The sequence below is a fragment of the Saccopteryx bilineata genome, chromosome 4 (assembly GCF_036850765.1).
Source record: "Saccopteryx bilineata isolate mSacBil1 chromosome 4, mSacBil1_pri_phased_curated, whole genome shotgun sequence".
NCBI lineage: Eukaryota > Metazoa > Chordata > Mammalia > Chiroptera > Emballonuridae > Saccopteryx > Saccopteryx bilineata.
In genome coordinates, this window is record NC_089493.1 from 195,368,460 (window position 1) to 195,385,720 (window position 17,261).

The window sequence follows — 17,261 nt, forward strand, 5'->3', positions numbered from 1 at the left end:
TAACCTAGGAGAAGGAAACTTTAGAAGGTAATCTAAGATCACACCCTTCAAGAATAATCTTCAGTTTGCAGAAAACCTTATCACAATGCTACAGAAAGGACAGACTTGCGTGTTTATAGCCTGGACTTTTCCTATGACATAACCCTATGTATGTATTATGGAGCTGCTCTAATATACCACCTTACCTATGGGAAAAAATCAGTTGGTCCACTGAAAAATAGTTATCTTACAACTCTCCTCTGTTAATGGCTACCAGTCTGTTTTTGTCTTCCTTGGGAATCAAGAATTACAGGTGGTATAAAGGATAAAAATCAAAGAATTTAAAAGATTAAAACCCTTCAACTCGATTTGCACCTTTAAATCAATTTTAACACATTAACAGTTGTTATGTGCTTCAACTATGTCTTCCCTATAATCATCCTATTTGAACTATCATATAGTAAAAACCTCCCTGTATCAATGCATTCTTTTTTTTTTTTTTTTTTTCCTTCTTTCCCTTCTCTTTTTTGTGACAGAGACAGAGAGAGAGAAAAGGAGAGGGACAGATAGAGACAGACAGGAAGGGAGAGAGATGAGAAGCATCAATTCTTCCTTGCGGTTCCTTCGTTGTTCAATGATTGCTTTCTCTCAACGCATTCATTCTTGATAGCAAAATTTAATTTCCAAAACTGCCAAAACAGCCCTGTCCGGAGAGCTCAGCTGGTGATAGCGTCACCTGAATGTGCCTAGAATTACCGGTGTGGCACATGCAGGAATCAACCAGCGAATGCATGGATGGGTGCAACAACGGATCAGTGTTTCTTTCCCCTTCTCTTAAAAGTCAATAAATAAAACATTTTCAATAAAGGTAAATTTCAAAAAGAAAACTGGTAGCAATTAAAGAGCCTACTGCACTTTCACTAAAACACTGGATACTTTGGAATGCTTGTCAATGTTTTAAGCACTCCTCACTTGATGTCGTTCCAGAACTTGACAGACTTAACACCGTATGTCCCAGTAAACCCAAACCTCAAGAAAACGGGCATTTTTCTTGTTTAGCCGAAGAGAAGTCTTTTATAGCTGTGAAGCAAGACAAGACACGCAACAAATCAAAGCTCAATTCAAACCGGTTTCTGCGCGCACCATCTGCAAAGTCCCAACCTAGGAGCAAAGGTCCTGCTCACCGCCCGACCAAACCACCGGGCCTGGGAGCTGGAAAGGCCCGCGGACGCCCCGAGTCCGCGGGGGAGACCGAGAACAGAAACGTGAACAAACGAGCGGGTCTCCCACACTCGTTTCAGTACCTGTTTACACTGCCCAGAGGGCCCGCCCCGCCCGTCGCCCTCCGCCCTCCGCACTGCATCGCCGGGGCCCCCGCCCAATCTGCCCAGGCCCCGTAGCGACCCTCGCTGCATCCGGGAACTCAAGTGGACGAGGGGTAAAGGGAGGCCCGCCGCGGCCTTTCGGGTCCCTCACCATCATACTTGGGGTCCGAGCTCTCCGTCGGGAAATCGATGGCAGGCGGCGCAAGGACAGCCCTCGCCCCGTCCTCCTCTGCCTCGCGCTCCGGTGCGTCGGAGCTGCCCCCCAGCATCGCGGGCCCCGCGTGGGCCGCAGCCCAGCCCGCCCACCAGCCCAGAGCCGCTCAGTCCGCTCCCCCAGCCGCGATCGCCAACAAACTCGGAAGTAGCCCCGCGGAGCGGAAGTCCCGCCCGGCCGCCCCGTTCGCCTCTGTAAAGGGGCGGAGCCTGCCGCGCGCCCCGCCTTTTCCTGAAGGACGCGCTGTTCTCCCAAGGACGCCCCCCAGGCGCAGGCGACCTGGTGGGCTGGTGCACGGGCAGCATGCTGGGTACGCCCCACACCCGGGTGAGCCCTAGCCCACGCTCCCGGTTGCCTCTGCTTGGTGTCCTCGATACGTGAGCACCCTCCGTTGAATCAGAGCACTCACATCTCACGCCAAGACTTGGGTACAACGCTGTTAAGAATCCGGTGTTTGCAAAAATTATAACCCAAATGATTACTTTTTGCAGACACAACAGGGACTCTTGTCATTAATTTTAAAAAGAGGGGGGAAAAAAATCAAAAGCATCTACAAGACCCGTGTCAATGAGAACTGAACCTATTTTGGTCAACTGTTAAACCACACAAAACGGGAAATGACAAGCAGATTCCAAAAAGAAATACAACAAAAATTCCACTTGTTTTGAGGCTAAGCTTTCAACTGAAATTTTAAACCTGAGACAGTCTTTTCCAAGTGACTCCACGGCCACACTAGATTAATTTTTGAAGCCCTTATCTTCAAATTTCCTCCCTTTTGAACCCGTGGAGATGTCGCTGATGACTTGGTCTCCAACACAATGCTCTTGGAAATAATTCATAGAGCGCAGATGAGTTTAACTGTAATACAAGCTTTTCAGATTTCAGGTCTCAAAATCAGACTCACAACGTGCAAAAACAGTACTTTTTAAATTTTACTTATTGATTTGGAAGAGAGAGAGAGAAACATTGATTTGTTGTTCCACTTAGTTGCTTCTTGTATGTGTCCTGACCAGGGATGGAACCGGCAACCTTAGAATATCCAGATGATGCTTGAGCGATCCCGGCCAGGGCCAAAATTTGTATTATTAAAGAATTTTAATGCCTGGCCTGTGGTGGTGCTGTGGATAGTGCCTCCATCTAGAATGCTGAGGTCACCGGTTTGAAACCCTGGACTTGCCCAGGCAAGGTACATACAATAAGCAAGCAGTAAACAACTAAAGTGAAGCAACTATGAGTTGATACTTCTCACTCCTCTCTCTTTCCTCTCTCTGTAAAATCAATAAAATAAAATCGTTTTTTAAAAAAAGAATTTTATTTGTGCATGATTTTCATATAAAATAATACTGGATGCATTTAGCCTGACAAAAACAATTAAAACTATACTTCTCCAGATAACTCTCAAAGATTAGGGATGCCTGGCTGACTGGAATGGCAGGCTTTCTGAAGGGTAATTTATATGTTTCCACAGCTTCAAAAATGCAAATACTTTTGACTCATTTCCACTTTCAGGAAATTATTCTAAGGAACAGCTTAAGAATAAGCAAAATGATTAAGCTTTAAAAATTATTACAGTAACTACAATACTCGTTGCAATACCAAAAATAAGAAGACAGTATAATTTCCAAATAAATTATGAAATTCCATACAACAGCACACTTTATAACCATTAAAAATGTTGGTATGTGGCCCTGGACAGGTAGTTCGGTTAGTTGGGACATTGTCCCAATGCTCCAAGATTGCAGATTTGATTCCCGGTCAGGAAACATAAAACAGTCAACCAAGGAATGCATGAATTAGTGAAACAAATTGATTGACATTTCTCTTCTTTCTTCCACTCTCTAAAATTTATTTTTTCTTCAGTGAGAGGTGGAGAGACCAAGACAGACTCCTGCATGAACCCTGACCAGAGCCACCCAACAAGCCCTGTAGGGGGCATTGCTCTGTCCATCTGGGGCGTTGCTCCATTGCTCAGCAACAGAACTCTTCTTAGCGCCTAAGGCAGAGGCCATGGAGCCATCCTCAGCACCTGGGGCCAACTTTCCTAATCGAGCCATGGCTGCAAGAGGGGAAGAAAGAGAGAGAAGCGAGGGGAAAGGGGTGGAGAAGCAGATGGGTGCTTCTCCTGTGTGCCCTGACCAGAAATTGGACCTGGAACACCCACATGCTCTACCAGTGAGTCAACCGGCCAGGGCTCTAAAATTAATTTTTAAAAAATTTTAATGTTGCGCCTGACCTGTAGTGGCGCAGTGGATAAAGCGTCGACCTAGAACACTGAGGTCGCCGGTTCGAAACCCTGGGCTTGCCCAGTCAAGGCACATATGGAAATTGATGCTTCCTGCTCCTCCCCTCCCTCTCTCCCCCCTTCTCTAAAATTAATAAATAAAATCTTAAAAAAAAAAAAGGGCCTGACCTGTGGTGGCGCAGTGGATAAAGCGTCGACCTGGAATGCTGAGGTCGCCGGTTCAAAACCCTGGGCTTGCCTGGTCAAGGCACATATGGGAGTTGATGCTTCCTGCTCCTCCCCCTTCTCTCTCTCTCTCTCTCTCCCCTCTCTCTCTAATAAAAATGAATAAATAAAATCTAAAAAAGTAAATAAATAAATATTTTTTAAAAAAAGAATAGTTAAAAAAAAAAATTTTAATGTTGCCTTTCTCTCTCCCCCATCGTGGTGTGTGCGGTTGTTTCTTCCTCGCCATGTCTTCTCACAAGACTTTCAGGATTAAGAGGTTCCTGGCCAAAAAACAAAAGCAAAATTGGCCCATTCCCCAATGGATTCGGATGAAAACTGGTAATAAAATCAGGTACAACTCTAAGAGGAGATACTGGAGGAGAACCAAACTGGGTCTGTAAGGAACCACACATGAGATGGCTCACATTTATGCGGTGTTCACGTTGCCTACACCTCATAAATCACTGGAAAGAGCACTGCTGTCGGACAGTTGGCTGTTTTAATTGGGAGATTGTTGGGGAAACGAGTTTTCTCTATGATAATTTTTTTTTTTTTTTTGCAATAGGATCTGGTTCAGTAATAAATGTGAGACCTTTTAAACTGAAAAAAAAAATTTTTTTTTGTTTAATATTGCCTGACCAGGCGGTGATGCAGTGGATAGAGCATTGGACTGGGATGCGGAGGACCCAGATTCGAGACCCCGAGGTCGCCAGCTTGAGCGCGGGCTCATCTGGTTTGATCAAAGCTCACCAGTTTGGACCCAAGGTCACTGGCTTGAGCAAGTGACCGGGGATACTCGGTCTGCTGAAGGCCCACGGTCAAGGCACATATGAGAAAGCAATCAATGAACAACTAAGGTGTCACAACGAAAAACTGATCATTGATGCTTCTCCTCCCTCTCCGTTTCTTTCTGTCTGTCCCTATCTATCCCTCTCTCTGACTCTCTGTCTCTGTAAAAAAAAAAAAAAATTTTTAATGTTGATATGCAATATGTAGTTTTCACCACTAATTCACCATGACCAAAATAGACAAAAAAGTAAACTTGTCTGGTGGGAATATAAATGAAAACCACCTTTGTAGTAGACATGTGTGCAACTTACAGTAAAAACTTTTAAATAGGCATACTCTTCAACCTAACTATAGGAGTATATCCAAAGGAAATAATCAGCGACAAAAAAAAAAAAAAGATGAATCTATAGAATGTTCATGGAAGTGTAGCTTATAATAGGCAAGTACTGAAATAAATCCAAATTCCAAATAAAAGAGCAGTTAGGGTACATCCACACAAACCTGATGCAGCCATTACAAAAATTGAAGAAAACAAAGGAGCAGGTTCCTCACACAATGTTAGTTTTTTTCTACTTTGCTCTTCCTATGTCTCAGCATCCCTTTCTGGATCTTCCTTCACCAAATGTAAAATTCTGTATGGTTCTTGTGTGTCACTCCAAATTCTGTGAGGAGATAACCACATGCTCTGCTATCAGTTTACATAATATCCATAAGCTGACAACTCCCAAATGTATCTCTGCGACACAGACTTGTTCTCTTGGATGACTCAAAAGCATCTCAAATTTGTCTGAAAGTAACCTCTTGATATTCCCCTTAAAATTTGTTTTCTACTAGCCTCTTCATCAATTTATATAGTTCCCACAGCTATAATAAATTCACTCGTCTGAGCCTAAAACATGAAAGTCGACCTTTATTCTATATGCAGAGTATATCTAGACTGCCTACAAATTACTTTAAAAACTAGAATCATGCCTGACTAGGCGATGGTGCAGTGGATAGAGCATCAGACTGGGATGTGGAGGACCCAGGTTTGAGACCCCGAGGTTGCTAGCTTGAGCATGGGCTCATCTGGTCTGAGCAAGGCTCACCAGCTTGAGCCCAAGGTCGCAGGCTCGAGCAGGGGGTTACTCGGTCTGCTGTAGCCCTCCGGTCAGCACATATGAGAAAGCAATCAATGAACAACTAAGGAACCATAACGAAGAATTGATGCTTCTCATCTCTCTCCCTTCCTGTCTGTCTGTCCCTATCTATTCCTCTCTCTGACTCTCTGTCTCTGCCACAAAAAATAAAGAAAAAAACTAGAATCATGATAAAACATATAAACATGTGTGTGTGTGTGTGTGTGTGTGTGTGTGTGAGAGAGAGAGAGAGAGAGAGAGAGAGAGAGACAGATAGGGACAGACAGACAGGGAGAGAGATGAGAAGCATCAATTCTTCGTTGCAGCACCTTAGTTGTTCATTAACTGCTTTCTCATATGTGCCTTGACAGGGGAGCTACAGCAGACCGAGTGACCCCTTGCTCGAGCCAGCGACCTTGGGCTAACGCTGGTGACCCTTACTCAAACCAGATGAGCCCACACTCAAGCCAGCGACTTTAGGGTTTCGAAACTGGGTCCTCCGCATCCCAGTCCAAAGCTCTGTCCACAGCACCATCAATGGTCAGGCTAAACATATATATTAAACATACAGTTAACTACCCTGGCTGGTTGCTTAATTGGTTAAAGCATCATCCCAATACCCAAGTGCAGGTTTGACCCCTGGTTGGGACACATGCAAGAATCAACCAATGAATGTATAAATGGGTGGAACACCAAATTGATGTTTCTGTCTCTCTCTCTCCCTTTCTCTCAAATCAATAAATAAAAATAAGGAGCCCTGGCCAGGTAATTCAGTTGGTTACAGCAGTGGTCGGCAACCCGCAGCTCACGAGCCACATGCGGCTCTTTGGCCAACTTAGGAGCACCCTCATTAAGTTAATAACAATGTACCTATCTATATAGTTTAAGTTTAAAAAATTTGGCTCTCAAAAGAAATTTCAATTGTTGTACTGTTGATATTTGGCTCTGTCGACTAATGAGTTTGCCGACTACTGGATTAGAGCATTGTTCCCATACATCAAGATTGTGGGTTCTATCCCCAGTCAGGACACATACAATAATCAACCAATGAATGCATAAATAAGTGAAATAAATCAATTTCTTTCTCTCTCCTTTCCTCTCTCTCTCATATCAATAAATTTTAAAAATTAAAATAAATAAAAATTAAAACATAGTTCACTGAAAAGGAACTCCAAATAATCAATAAACATATAAAAAGATGTTCAAATTTCACTAGTTACAGGTAAATGCAAATTAAACAATGAAATATCCTTTTAAACTATGATATTTGTGCCTGACTGGTGGTGGCACAGTGGATAGAGTGTCAGCCTTGGACACTGAGGTCCCAGGTTCAAAACCCCGAGGTCACCAGCTTCCAGCTTGAAAGCAGTCTTGCCAGCTTGAGTGCAGGGTCGGCAGCTTTAGTGTGGGATCATTTGATCCCATGGTTGCTGGGTTTAGCCCAAAGGTCGCTAGCTTGAGTCCAAGGTCCCTGGCTTGAGCAAGGGGTCACTGGCTTGGCTGAAGACCCCCAGTCAAGGCACGTATGAGAAAGCAATCCAATCAATGAACAACTAAAGCATATTAAGTTGATGCTTCTTATCTCTCTCTCCCTCTCTCTCTCCTCTCTCTCTCACTAAAAATAAACAAACAAAAAAAACCCCACAAAATAAACTATGGTATTTGCAAAAATTAAAGTTTTTTATACCAAGTGTTGATAAGAATACGGAGAAATAGGAACTATCATACATTGCTAAATAGCTGTTTAGTGATAGTGAGTAAAGTCGAATGGTGCATAGACAAGATCCAGTAATCAATGACCCTCTGTGTTCCCTCCAAACACCCCTATAATGTGCACACAAATATGTATATAAGGGTATTTCTTGCAACATTGTGATAGCAAATTTGAAAATGTCCCAATATCCATCATTAGGGAAATTTTAAAATGTATGCTACATATAAACAAATATTCTAGAACAGTTAGAATGAATTAACTAGATCCATGTCTTATCATGGACATTGAAAACAACAGTTGCAGAAGGCTTTATAATAATAATAATAATAATAATAATAATAATAAATAATCATAGCTAATGTTTTACTGAGCATTGAGTCAGCCCCACTCCCTCACTCTGTTCCAAGTACTTTTATGAATATTAACTCATTCAATCAAATCATAGTAATTTCTTTTAATAAAACTTTATGGGCCCTGGCCGGTTGGCTCAGCGGTAGAGCGTCGGCCTAGCATGCGGAGGACCCGGGTTCGATTCCCGGCCAGGGCACACAGGAGAAGCGCCCATTTGCTTCTCCACCCCTCCGCCGCGCTTTCCTCTCTGTCTCTCTCTTCCCCTCCTGCAGCCAAGGCTCCATTGGAGCAAAGATGGCCCGGGCGCTGGGGATGGCTCTGTGGCCTCTGCCCCAGGCGCTAGAGTGGCTCTGGTCGCAACATGGCGACGCCCAGGATGGGCAGATTATCGCCCCCTGGTGGGCAGAGCGTCGCCCCTGGTGGGCGTGCCGGGTGGATCCCGGTCGGGCGCATGCGGGAGTCTGTCTGACTGTCTCTCCCCATTTCCAGCTTCAGAAAAAATGAAAAAAATAAAAATAAATAAAAATAAAAAAAACTTTATGGCCTGACTTCTGGTGGCGCAGTGGATAAAGCATTGACCTGGGAACATGATATGGGAGTTGATGCTTCCTGCTCCTCCCCCTTTTTCTCTCTCTCTCTCTCCCCCTCCCAACTCTCAAAAATGAATTAAAAAAAACCCTTTATGCCCTGGCCAGGTAGCTCAGTTGGTTAAGCATCGTCCTGATACACCAAGGCTGTGGGCTCCATCCCTGGTTAAGGCACATACCAGAATCAACCAATGAATGCATGAATAAGTGGAAAAACAAACCAATTGTTTCTCTCTCCCCCTTCTCTAAAATCAGTAAAGTAAAAAAAAATTTAATAGCCCTGGCGGTTGGCTCAGTGGTAGAGCGTCGGCCTGGCGTGTAGAAGTCCCAGGTTCGATTCCCGGCCAGGGCACACAGGAGAGGCGCCCATTTGCTTCTCCACCCCTCCCCCTCTCCTTCCTCTCTGTCTCTCTCTTCCCCTCCCGCAGCCGAGGCTCCATTGGAGCAAAGATGGCCCGGGCGCTGGGGATGGCTCCTTGGCCTCTGCCCTAGGCGCTGGAGTGGCTCTGGAGTGGCTCTGGTCGCGACAGAGCGACGCCCCGGAGGGGCAGAGCATCGCCCCCTGGTGGGCATGCCGGGTGGATCCAGGTCGGGCGCATGCGGGAGTCTGTCTCTCCCCGTTTCCAGCTTCAGAAAAATACAAAGAAAAAAAATTAATAAAAACGATGCTATATAATTGGAAGTGTATCCATTTTTCTGACTACACACACACACACAAAACACACCCAAATAAGGATAAAGCTGGTTTACCATAACTCCTGCAATCACTATGACCTCCCCCAATTCTCCCCTATTCACCATTGTCAATTTAGTGTATAATATTTTAACTCTTTCTATTCATTTAGACAAGTTCTAACACAATAGAAATCACTTGTTTTGAGGGAGTTGGTTTTAAAAGAATGACTAAGTACATATTGTTCTGCAATTTGCATTTTGTTCTCCACTCCACAACACACCCTGGGGGACTTTCCAGACTAGTATAAAAATAGTATTCCGTAACTGGATATTCCACAGCTATTCCCTCAGCTGGATAGTCCATGAACAATTCCCCCAGCTGAAGAGGAATTAGGTGTCTTTCAATGTGTCAATATATATATATATATATATATATATATATATTTTTTTTTTTTTTTTTTTTTTTTTTTTTTTTTGAGAAGCTGGAAACGGGGAGAGACAGTCAGACAGACTCCCGCATGCACCCGACCGGGATCCACCCGGCACGCCCACCAGGGGGCGATGCTCTGCCCACCAGGGGGTGTCGCTCTGTTGCGACCAGAGCCACTCTAGCGCCTGGGGCAGAGGCCAAGGAGCCATCCCCAGCGCTCAGGCCATCTTTGCTCCAATGGAGCCTTGGCTGCGGGAGGGGAAGAGAGAGACAGAGAGGAAGGAGGGGGGGTGGAGAAGCAAATGGGCGCTTCTCCTATGTGCCCTGGCCGGGAATCGAACCCGGGCCCCCCGCACTCCAGGCCGACGCTCTACCGCTGAGCCAACCGGCCAGGGCCAATGTGTCAATATTAAAAACAACTCGAAAAATTACACCTGTATCGTACCCAGTTTAATGTTTACTGGGAACTATGCCACTACTGATTTTTTTTTAATAAACCTTTTCTTTTTTTTATTTATTTATTTATTTATTCATTTTAGAGAGGAAAGAAAGGGAGAGAGAGAGACAGAGAGGGAGAGAGAGAGAGAAGGTGGGGAGGAGCTAGAAGCATCAACTCCCATATGTGCCTTGACCAGGCAAGCCCAGGGTTTCGAACCGGCGACTTCAGCATTTCTAGGTCTACGCTTTATACACTGCGCCACCACAGGTCAGGCACACTACTGATTTTTAACAAACAAACAAACAGCTGTGCCTTAGTTCTTCATTGGTCAAGAGGATTTTACTACCACCAAGCCTTACAAGGCTGCAGTGAGGATGAAATGAATTTACATATGCATGACCAGCTCTTTGTAACTGTTCCCAGCACCGTTCTTTTCTTTGGTTAGCTCTGATCCTTGGGTCTTGGCGGCTGGCAGACTTGATTCTGGCTGCTGAGCGCTAAGCGTCCTCGTCCAAAGCGGAGTAGCTCGGGGCCTGGTGGGAGTGTCCTCCCCTGACATCCCTTATTCTCCTGCTTTAAAGCGAGGACATTCCGACGGCTGTGGCTTTTCTTTGAACGGTTCACTAGGTGAGCTTGCCACACATCCTCCAATGCCCTGCTCTTGGTCCACAAGTAGCTCCCTCCACCCAGATACCCAGCCGGACCCTCGCCTTCACGCCTCAAGTTCAAGACCTCGGTCGGGAATTCGCTGGCAGGCGGCGCTGGCACAGCCCTACCCACCCCAGCTGCCCTCCAGCATCGCCGGCCACAATCGGGTCGCAGTCCAGTGGGTCCGCCTGCCCAGGGCCACCTCAGCTCCCGTCGTGATCGCCACCAAACACCGAAGTAGCTCCTAGGAAAGCGGAAATCCCACCCCAGCCTGCCGCTCGCCGCTGCAAGGGGGCGGGCCCAGCCACAGGCTCCACCCCTTCCTGGAGACGGGGCGGGGCTGGTCCTGCACGACCGCACCCCTCTTGGGTGACCTTGGGCTCAAGCCAGTGACCCTTGGGTTCAGGCCAGCGACCGTGGGATCTTGTCAGTGATCTCGTGCTCAGGCCCGAGACTTGGAGATTTATTTATTTATTTTTTTATTTTTTTTTTCTGTATTTTTCTGAAGCCAGAAACGGGGAGAGACAGTCAGACAGACTCCCGCATGCACCCGACCGGGATCCACCCGGCACGCCCACCAGGGGGCGATGCTCTGCCCACTAGGGGGCGTCGCTCTGTTGCGACCAGAGCCACTCTAGCGCCTGGGGCAGAGGCCGAGGAGCCATCCCCAGCGCCTGGGCCATCTTTGCTCCAGTAGAGCCTTGGCTGCGGGAGGGGAAGAGAGAGACAGAGAGGAAGGAGAGGGGGAGGGGTGGAGAAGCAGATGGGCGCTTCTCCTGTGTGCCCTGACCGGGAATCGAACCCGGGACTTCTGCACACCAGGCTGACGCTCTACCACTGAGCCAACCGGCCAGGGGAGACTTGGAGATTTTTGAACCTGGGTCCTCAGCGTCCCAGGTCGACGCTTTATCCACTGTACCACCATCCATCAGGTGTTCTTGATTTTTGTATTAACACGCAGATCAATATGTACAATACTATACTGTAAGACAACGAAAACACAAGCTCCAAACATGTATTTTCTGTGGGGATGTCTGTGTACATCCATAAATATATACATCTATATGTAAATATATAAAATATACCATATATACTTATATATAATATATATTCATATACACATACATATAAATACAGAATATGTGCATACTTATATAGCATATATGCATACAATCATATACACAAATCCATTAAACATTTGTACATAAATATACATATATCTGTACATATGTATTTTATATATTTGCTTATAGGTATCCCCACAGATGATACATATTATTAGAGGCTTCTGTTTTTGTCTTACAGCAGGGGTCCCCAAACTTTTTACACAGGGGGTCAGTTCACTGTCCCTCAGACCGTTGGAGGACCGGACTATAAAAAAAACTATGAACAAATCCCTATGCACACTGCACATATCTTATTTTAAAGTAAAAAAAAACAAAACGGGAACAAATACAATATTTAAAATAAAGAACAAGTAAATTTAAATTAACAAACTGACCAGTATTTCAATGGGAACTATGCTCCTCTCACAGACCACCAGTGAAAGAGGTACCCCTTTCAGAAGTGTGGCGGGGGCCAGATAATGGCCTCAGGGGGCCACATGCAGCCCGCAGGCCGTAGTTTGGGGACCCCTGTCTTACAGTATACTATTTTACGTAATGTTCAACTAGCTTTTTTTGCTCTCTCTTTGAGAGCCATCAACCTTAAAGTAGGTGCATTCTTCTTCATTTCTTTCAGTTTGCTTCATGGTGTCTCTCAGTCAGCTCACTCAGAACTGATTGAGTTGGAAGAGAGGTAAGGCACCAATAGGAAATATTTTAAGATCCCTGGCAAGGGTGGATTTCTATTTATAGATAACGTTGTACTTAACCACCTGCCTCATGTTCCCAACTGTAAAATTAAATTAATGGCACTCCCAAGCTGGTTGTAGGTTGTCTGTGAGTTAAGTTAGATAAATCACATAGAAGAGGTACTTGGGCCACTGAATCTTTCAGTAACTTTAAGTCCTTATTAGTATTTTGCCAGGAAGAGTTCTTCTGAAAGTGTGTAAATTTGTATCTCCCACGCTCATTCAAGTGGGCTATACGTTGTGCCTCCCTTCCCTCCAGTTCTCCCTTCTGCTCCTCTCCTTGAAACCTGCAATGTCCTAAGAACGTAAATGTCAGATATGGTGTGATAACGTTGGTGCGGCCACAGGAGGAAACAAGAAGGAGGTTTGGAAGGAAGAAGTTTATTCTACTCAGTGGCCCCAGAAAAGAGGGTCACTACATGCCATGCAGGGTCACAGGTGAAGCACCAAGATTTGGTCAGGTGGCAAAAGAAAGGAGTGAGGGGCAAGCCTGAGACAGAGCCTATATTGGAGTTTCCATGGAAAAGGCAAGAATTAGCCCTGGCCGGATGGCTCAGTTGGTTAGAGCATCATCCTGAAGCGTAGAGGTTGTCGGTTCAGTCCCTGGTCAGCACATACAGGGACAGATTGATGTTCCATCTCTAAAATCAATAAAATAAACAGTTATTTTTGTATTTTTCTGAAGCTGGAAACGGGGAGGCAGTCAGACAGACTCCTGCATGCACCCGACTGGGATCCACCCGGCACGCCCACCAGAGGGCGATGCTCTGCCCATCTGGAGCATCGCTCTGTTGCAACCAGAGCCATTCTAGCGCCTGAGGCAGAGACCATAGAGCCATCCTCAGCGCCCGGGCCAACTTTGCTCCAATGGAGCCTCGGCTGCGGAAGGGGAAGAGAGAGACACAGAGGAAGGAGAGGGGGAGGGGTGGAGAAGCAGATGGGCGCTTCTCCTGTGTGCCCTGGCCGGGAATCGAACCCAGGACTTCCACATGCCAGGCTGACGCTCTACCACTGAGCCAACCGGCCAGGGCCAACATTTAAAATTTTAAAAAAAGAAAAGACTAGGATTGGCAGAGTAAGCAATTTAGGATTGGCTGCCTGGAATAGTTCCAACAGGCTCTGGGCTGTAGGAGCAATCTCTAACTAGAGACTGATACCTGGCCCTGGTGTGATTTAGGGCAGAGTTAGATAAGAAAGTGGCTGGTTCTGTAGACTTGGGATTGGTTCTTTACATTGTTTTGCTATCTAAGAATTGGCTAGCCCTGCACAGGACAGTCTCTACTGGCCAGCAAACATGATAAGATGTTAAAACCTTATAAAATACAAAAATTAAAAAAAAAAAAAAAACATGCAGTGGTAGAGCATCAGCCTGGCTTGTGGAAGTCCCGGGTTCGATTCCCGGTCAGAGCACACAGGAGAAGCGCCCATCTGCTTCTCCACCCTTCCCTCTCTCCTTCCTCTCTGTCTCTCTCTTCCCCTCCCGCAGCCAAGGCTCCATTGGAGCAAAGTTGGCCCGGGCACTGAGGATGGCTCCATGGCCTCCACCTCAGGCTTAAGAATGCCTCCGGTTGCAATGGAGCATCGCCCCCTAGTGGGCATGCCAGGTGGGTCCCAGTAGGGCACGTGCGGGAATCTTGTCAACCTCCCTGCTTCTCACTCCAGAAAAATACAAAATGAAAAAAAACCCCAAAAAACAAAAAAAACCACCCATGAATATATGCAGACCTGGTTCCTTCTTCCCAGAACTCTTCCCTGCCCCAGCCCCCACTTCACCTGACTTTTTTTTTTTTTTAAGGCACACCCTTAGGTAAGAGGTGCTTTTTTTTTTTTTTTCATTTTTAGAGAGGAGAGGGAGAGAGAGAGAGAGAGAGAGAGAGAAGGGGGGAGGAGCTGGAAGCATCAATTCCCATATGTGCCTTGAGCAGGCAAGCCCAGGGTTTTGAACCTGCAACCTCAGTGTTCCCAGGTCAATGCTTTATCCACTGCGCCACCACAGGTCAGGCTTCACCTGACTTCTTGTTATTTCTTCCTACCAACTGTGATGGACTCTGATGTTTTGCATTTATAGGTAACATAGTACCTTCCTCCCTTTATTAGTTTGCTACAGCTACTGCAACAAAGTATTACCCTCTGGGTGGCTTAAACAACTTAATGAATTTCCTCCCAGTTTTGGAGGCTGGAAGTTAGTAGGCTGGGTCCCTTCTGGGGCCCTGAGGAAGAATTTCTTATAGGACTCCCTCCTAGCTTCTGGCGCTTTGTTGTCAATCTCTGGTGTTCTGTGACTTGTAGAAGGGTCATCCAAGTTTCCGTCTTCAGTTTTCACATAGCATTCTCTGTGTGTGTCTGTGGCCAAATACCCCTTCCACTTTTTAATGTTTATTTTATTGATTTTAGAGAGGGGAAGAGAGAGAGAGCAGAAAAGATAAAGGAACATCTGTTCCTGTAGGTGCCCTGACTGGGGATCGAACTGGCAACCTCTGTGCTCAGGATGATGCTCTAACCAACTGAGCTATCCAGCCAGGGCTAACTTCCTTCCCCCTTTTTATAAAGACACCTGTCATTGGATTGAGGTCCATTTTAAGGACCTCGTTTTAACTTGATTATCTCTATAAAGACCCTGTCTCCAAATAAAGTACCATGTCCAGGTAGTGGGGTTAGGATGCCAAAATTTGAGATGACACAATTCAACCAGAACACTCTTCACCGTTTTTCTTTCACCCTGTTAGTGCCTCCCACTGAGCAATTCATAGTACTTGTATCCACCACCACCCCATAGCACTTAGCACACTTTATTGTAGACGTTCCTTTTTTTATTAAAGATTTTACTTTTGGTCCTGGCCGGTTGGCTCAGCGGTAGAGCGTCGGCCTGGCATGCAGGGGACCCGGGTTCGAGTCCCGGCCAGAGCACATAGGAGAAGCGCCCATTTGCTTCTCCACCCACCCCCTTCCTCTCTGTCTCTCTCTTCCCCTCCCGCAGCCAAGGCTCCATTGGAGCAAAGATGGCCCGGGTGCTGGGGATGGCTCCTTGGCCTCTGCCCCAGGCGCTAGAGTGGCTCTGGTCGCGGCAGAGCATCGCCCCCTGGTGGGCAGAGCGTCGCCCCTGGTGGGCGTGCCGGGTGGATCCCGGTCGGGCGCATGCGCGAGTCTGTCTGTCTCTCCCCGTTTCCAGCTTCAGAAAAATACCAAAAAAATTTAAAGATTTTACTTTTTTTTCAATTTTTTATTTATTCATTTTAGAGAGGAGGGGGAGAGAGAGAGAGAGAGAGAGAGAGAGAGAGAGAGAGAGAGGAGAGAGAGAGAGAGAAGGGGGAAGGAGCTGGAAGCACCAACTCCCATATGTGCCTTGACCAGGCAAGCCCAGGGTTTTGAACCGGCAACCTCAGCATTTCCAGGTCGACGCTTTATCCACTGAGCCACCACAGGTCAGGCCAAAGATTTTACTTTTTTAAATTGAATTTTAGAAGAAGGAGAGAGAGATGGATTCAGCAGAGGAGCAGAAAACACCATTATAGTTATTTCTCACGTGTACCTTTAACGGGCAAGCCCGGGGCCTTGAACTGGGACCTCAACATTCCAGGTTGATGCTTTATCCATTGCACCACCACAGGTCAGGCAGATGTTACTTTTTTTGAAAGCCAGTTCCTTTTCCTCCCTCCAGATCCCCCTCCCAACAGAATCATAGTGGAAATCCCAGTAGGACAAGTACTGTACTGTATGTCTCTTACTCATCACTTTTCTCTGTATCATACTCTCTGTGCTCAGAGGACATTCAATGGGAAACTGATGAATGAATGAGTGAACTGTTTGTGGGGGAAGATGGCCAGTGTGCATAGCTATACTCATAACTTAATGTGTTTATTGCCTGGAGAGCAAATACAACATTTTTATTAATTTCCAGAAGGAATTCTTGTGGGATTCATTACATTACACTTGTAAATTAATTAAAAGACATTATATATGTGCTGTAAACAACTTATTAGAGTCCCTTTGGAATCAATTTCATCACAGTTGCAATTTAATTTGGGGACGAATGACACCTATTCAACATTGAGCTATAATTCCCTATTCAGCAAGTCTCCCTCAGTTATGTTTGATCATGTTCTTCATTTAAGTTCTACAAATTATTTCCTTTTATTACTTATTATTTTCTATTTTCTTTCAGCTACTGTGATGTGAGTCATTGATTAGGACACATTTTAGCCCTGGCCGGTTGGCTCAGCGGTAGAGCGTTGGCCTAGCGTGCGGAGGACCCGGGTTCGATTCCCGGCCAGGGCACACAGGAGAAGCGCCCATTTGCTTCTCCACCCCTCCGCCGCACCTTCCTCTCTGTCTCTCTCTTCCCCTCCCGCAGCCAAGGCTCCATTGGAGCAAAGATGGCCCGGGCGCTGGGGATGGCTCTGTGGCCTCTGCCTCAGGCGCTAGAGTGGCTCTGGTCCCAACATGGCGACGCCCAGGATGGGCAGAGCTTCGCCCCTGGTGGGCATGCCGGGTGGATCCCGGTTGGGCGCATGCAGGAGTCTGTCTGACTGTCTCTCCCTGTTTCCAGCTTCAGAAAAATGCAAAAAAAAAAAAAAAAGAACACGTTTTAACTTGTTAATACATGGCGATCAGTTGACTTTACATACATCTTTTTATTTTTTATTTTTATTTTTTGTATTTTTTTCTAAAGTGAGAAGCAGGGAGGCAGAGAG

The 17,261-nt window shown here is 46.0% G+C and overlaps 2 protein-coding genes across 2 annotated transcripts in view; one reads left to right on the plus strand and one right to left on the minus strand.

The window, feature by feature from the left end:
* The window catches only part of EIF2AK1 (eukaryotic translation initiation factor 2 alpha kinase 1), a 41,185-nt gene extending 39,515 nt beyond the window's left edge, over window positions 1-1,670 (minus strand). The window contains exon 1 of the mRNA XM_066273369.1: window positions 1,456-1,670. Coding sequence (XP_066129466.1) covers window positions 1,456-1,573 — 118 coding nt within the window. The 5' untranslated portion in view covers window positions 1,574-1,670. The remainder of the gene's footprint in view (window positions 1-1,455) is intronic.
* A 2,511-nt stretch (window positions 1,671-4,181) lies between these two features.
* Window positions 4,182-4,570, plus strand: LOC136336177 (large ribosomal subunit protein eL39-like). The gene has a single exon (XM_066277647.1). The coding sequence runs from the start codon at window positions 4,213-4,215 to the stop codon at window positions 4,366-4,368; it is 156 nt and encodes a 51-aa protein (XP_066133744.1). The 5' UTR covers window positions 4,182-4,212; the 3' UTR covers window positions 4,369-4,570.
* The last annotated feature ends 12,691 nt before the right edge of the window (window positions 4,571-17,261 follow it).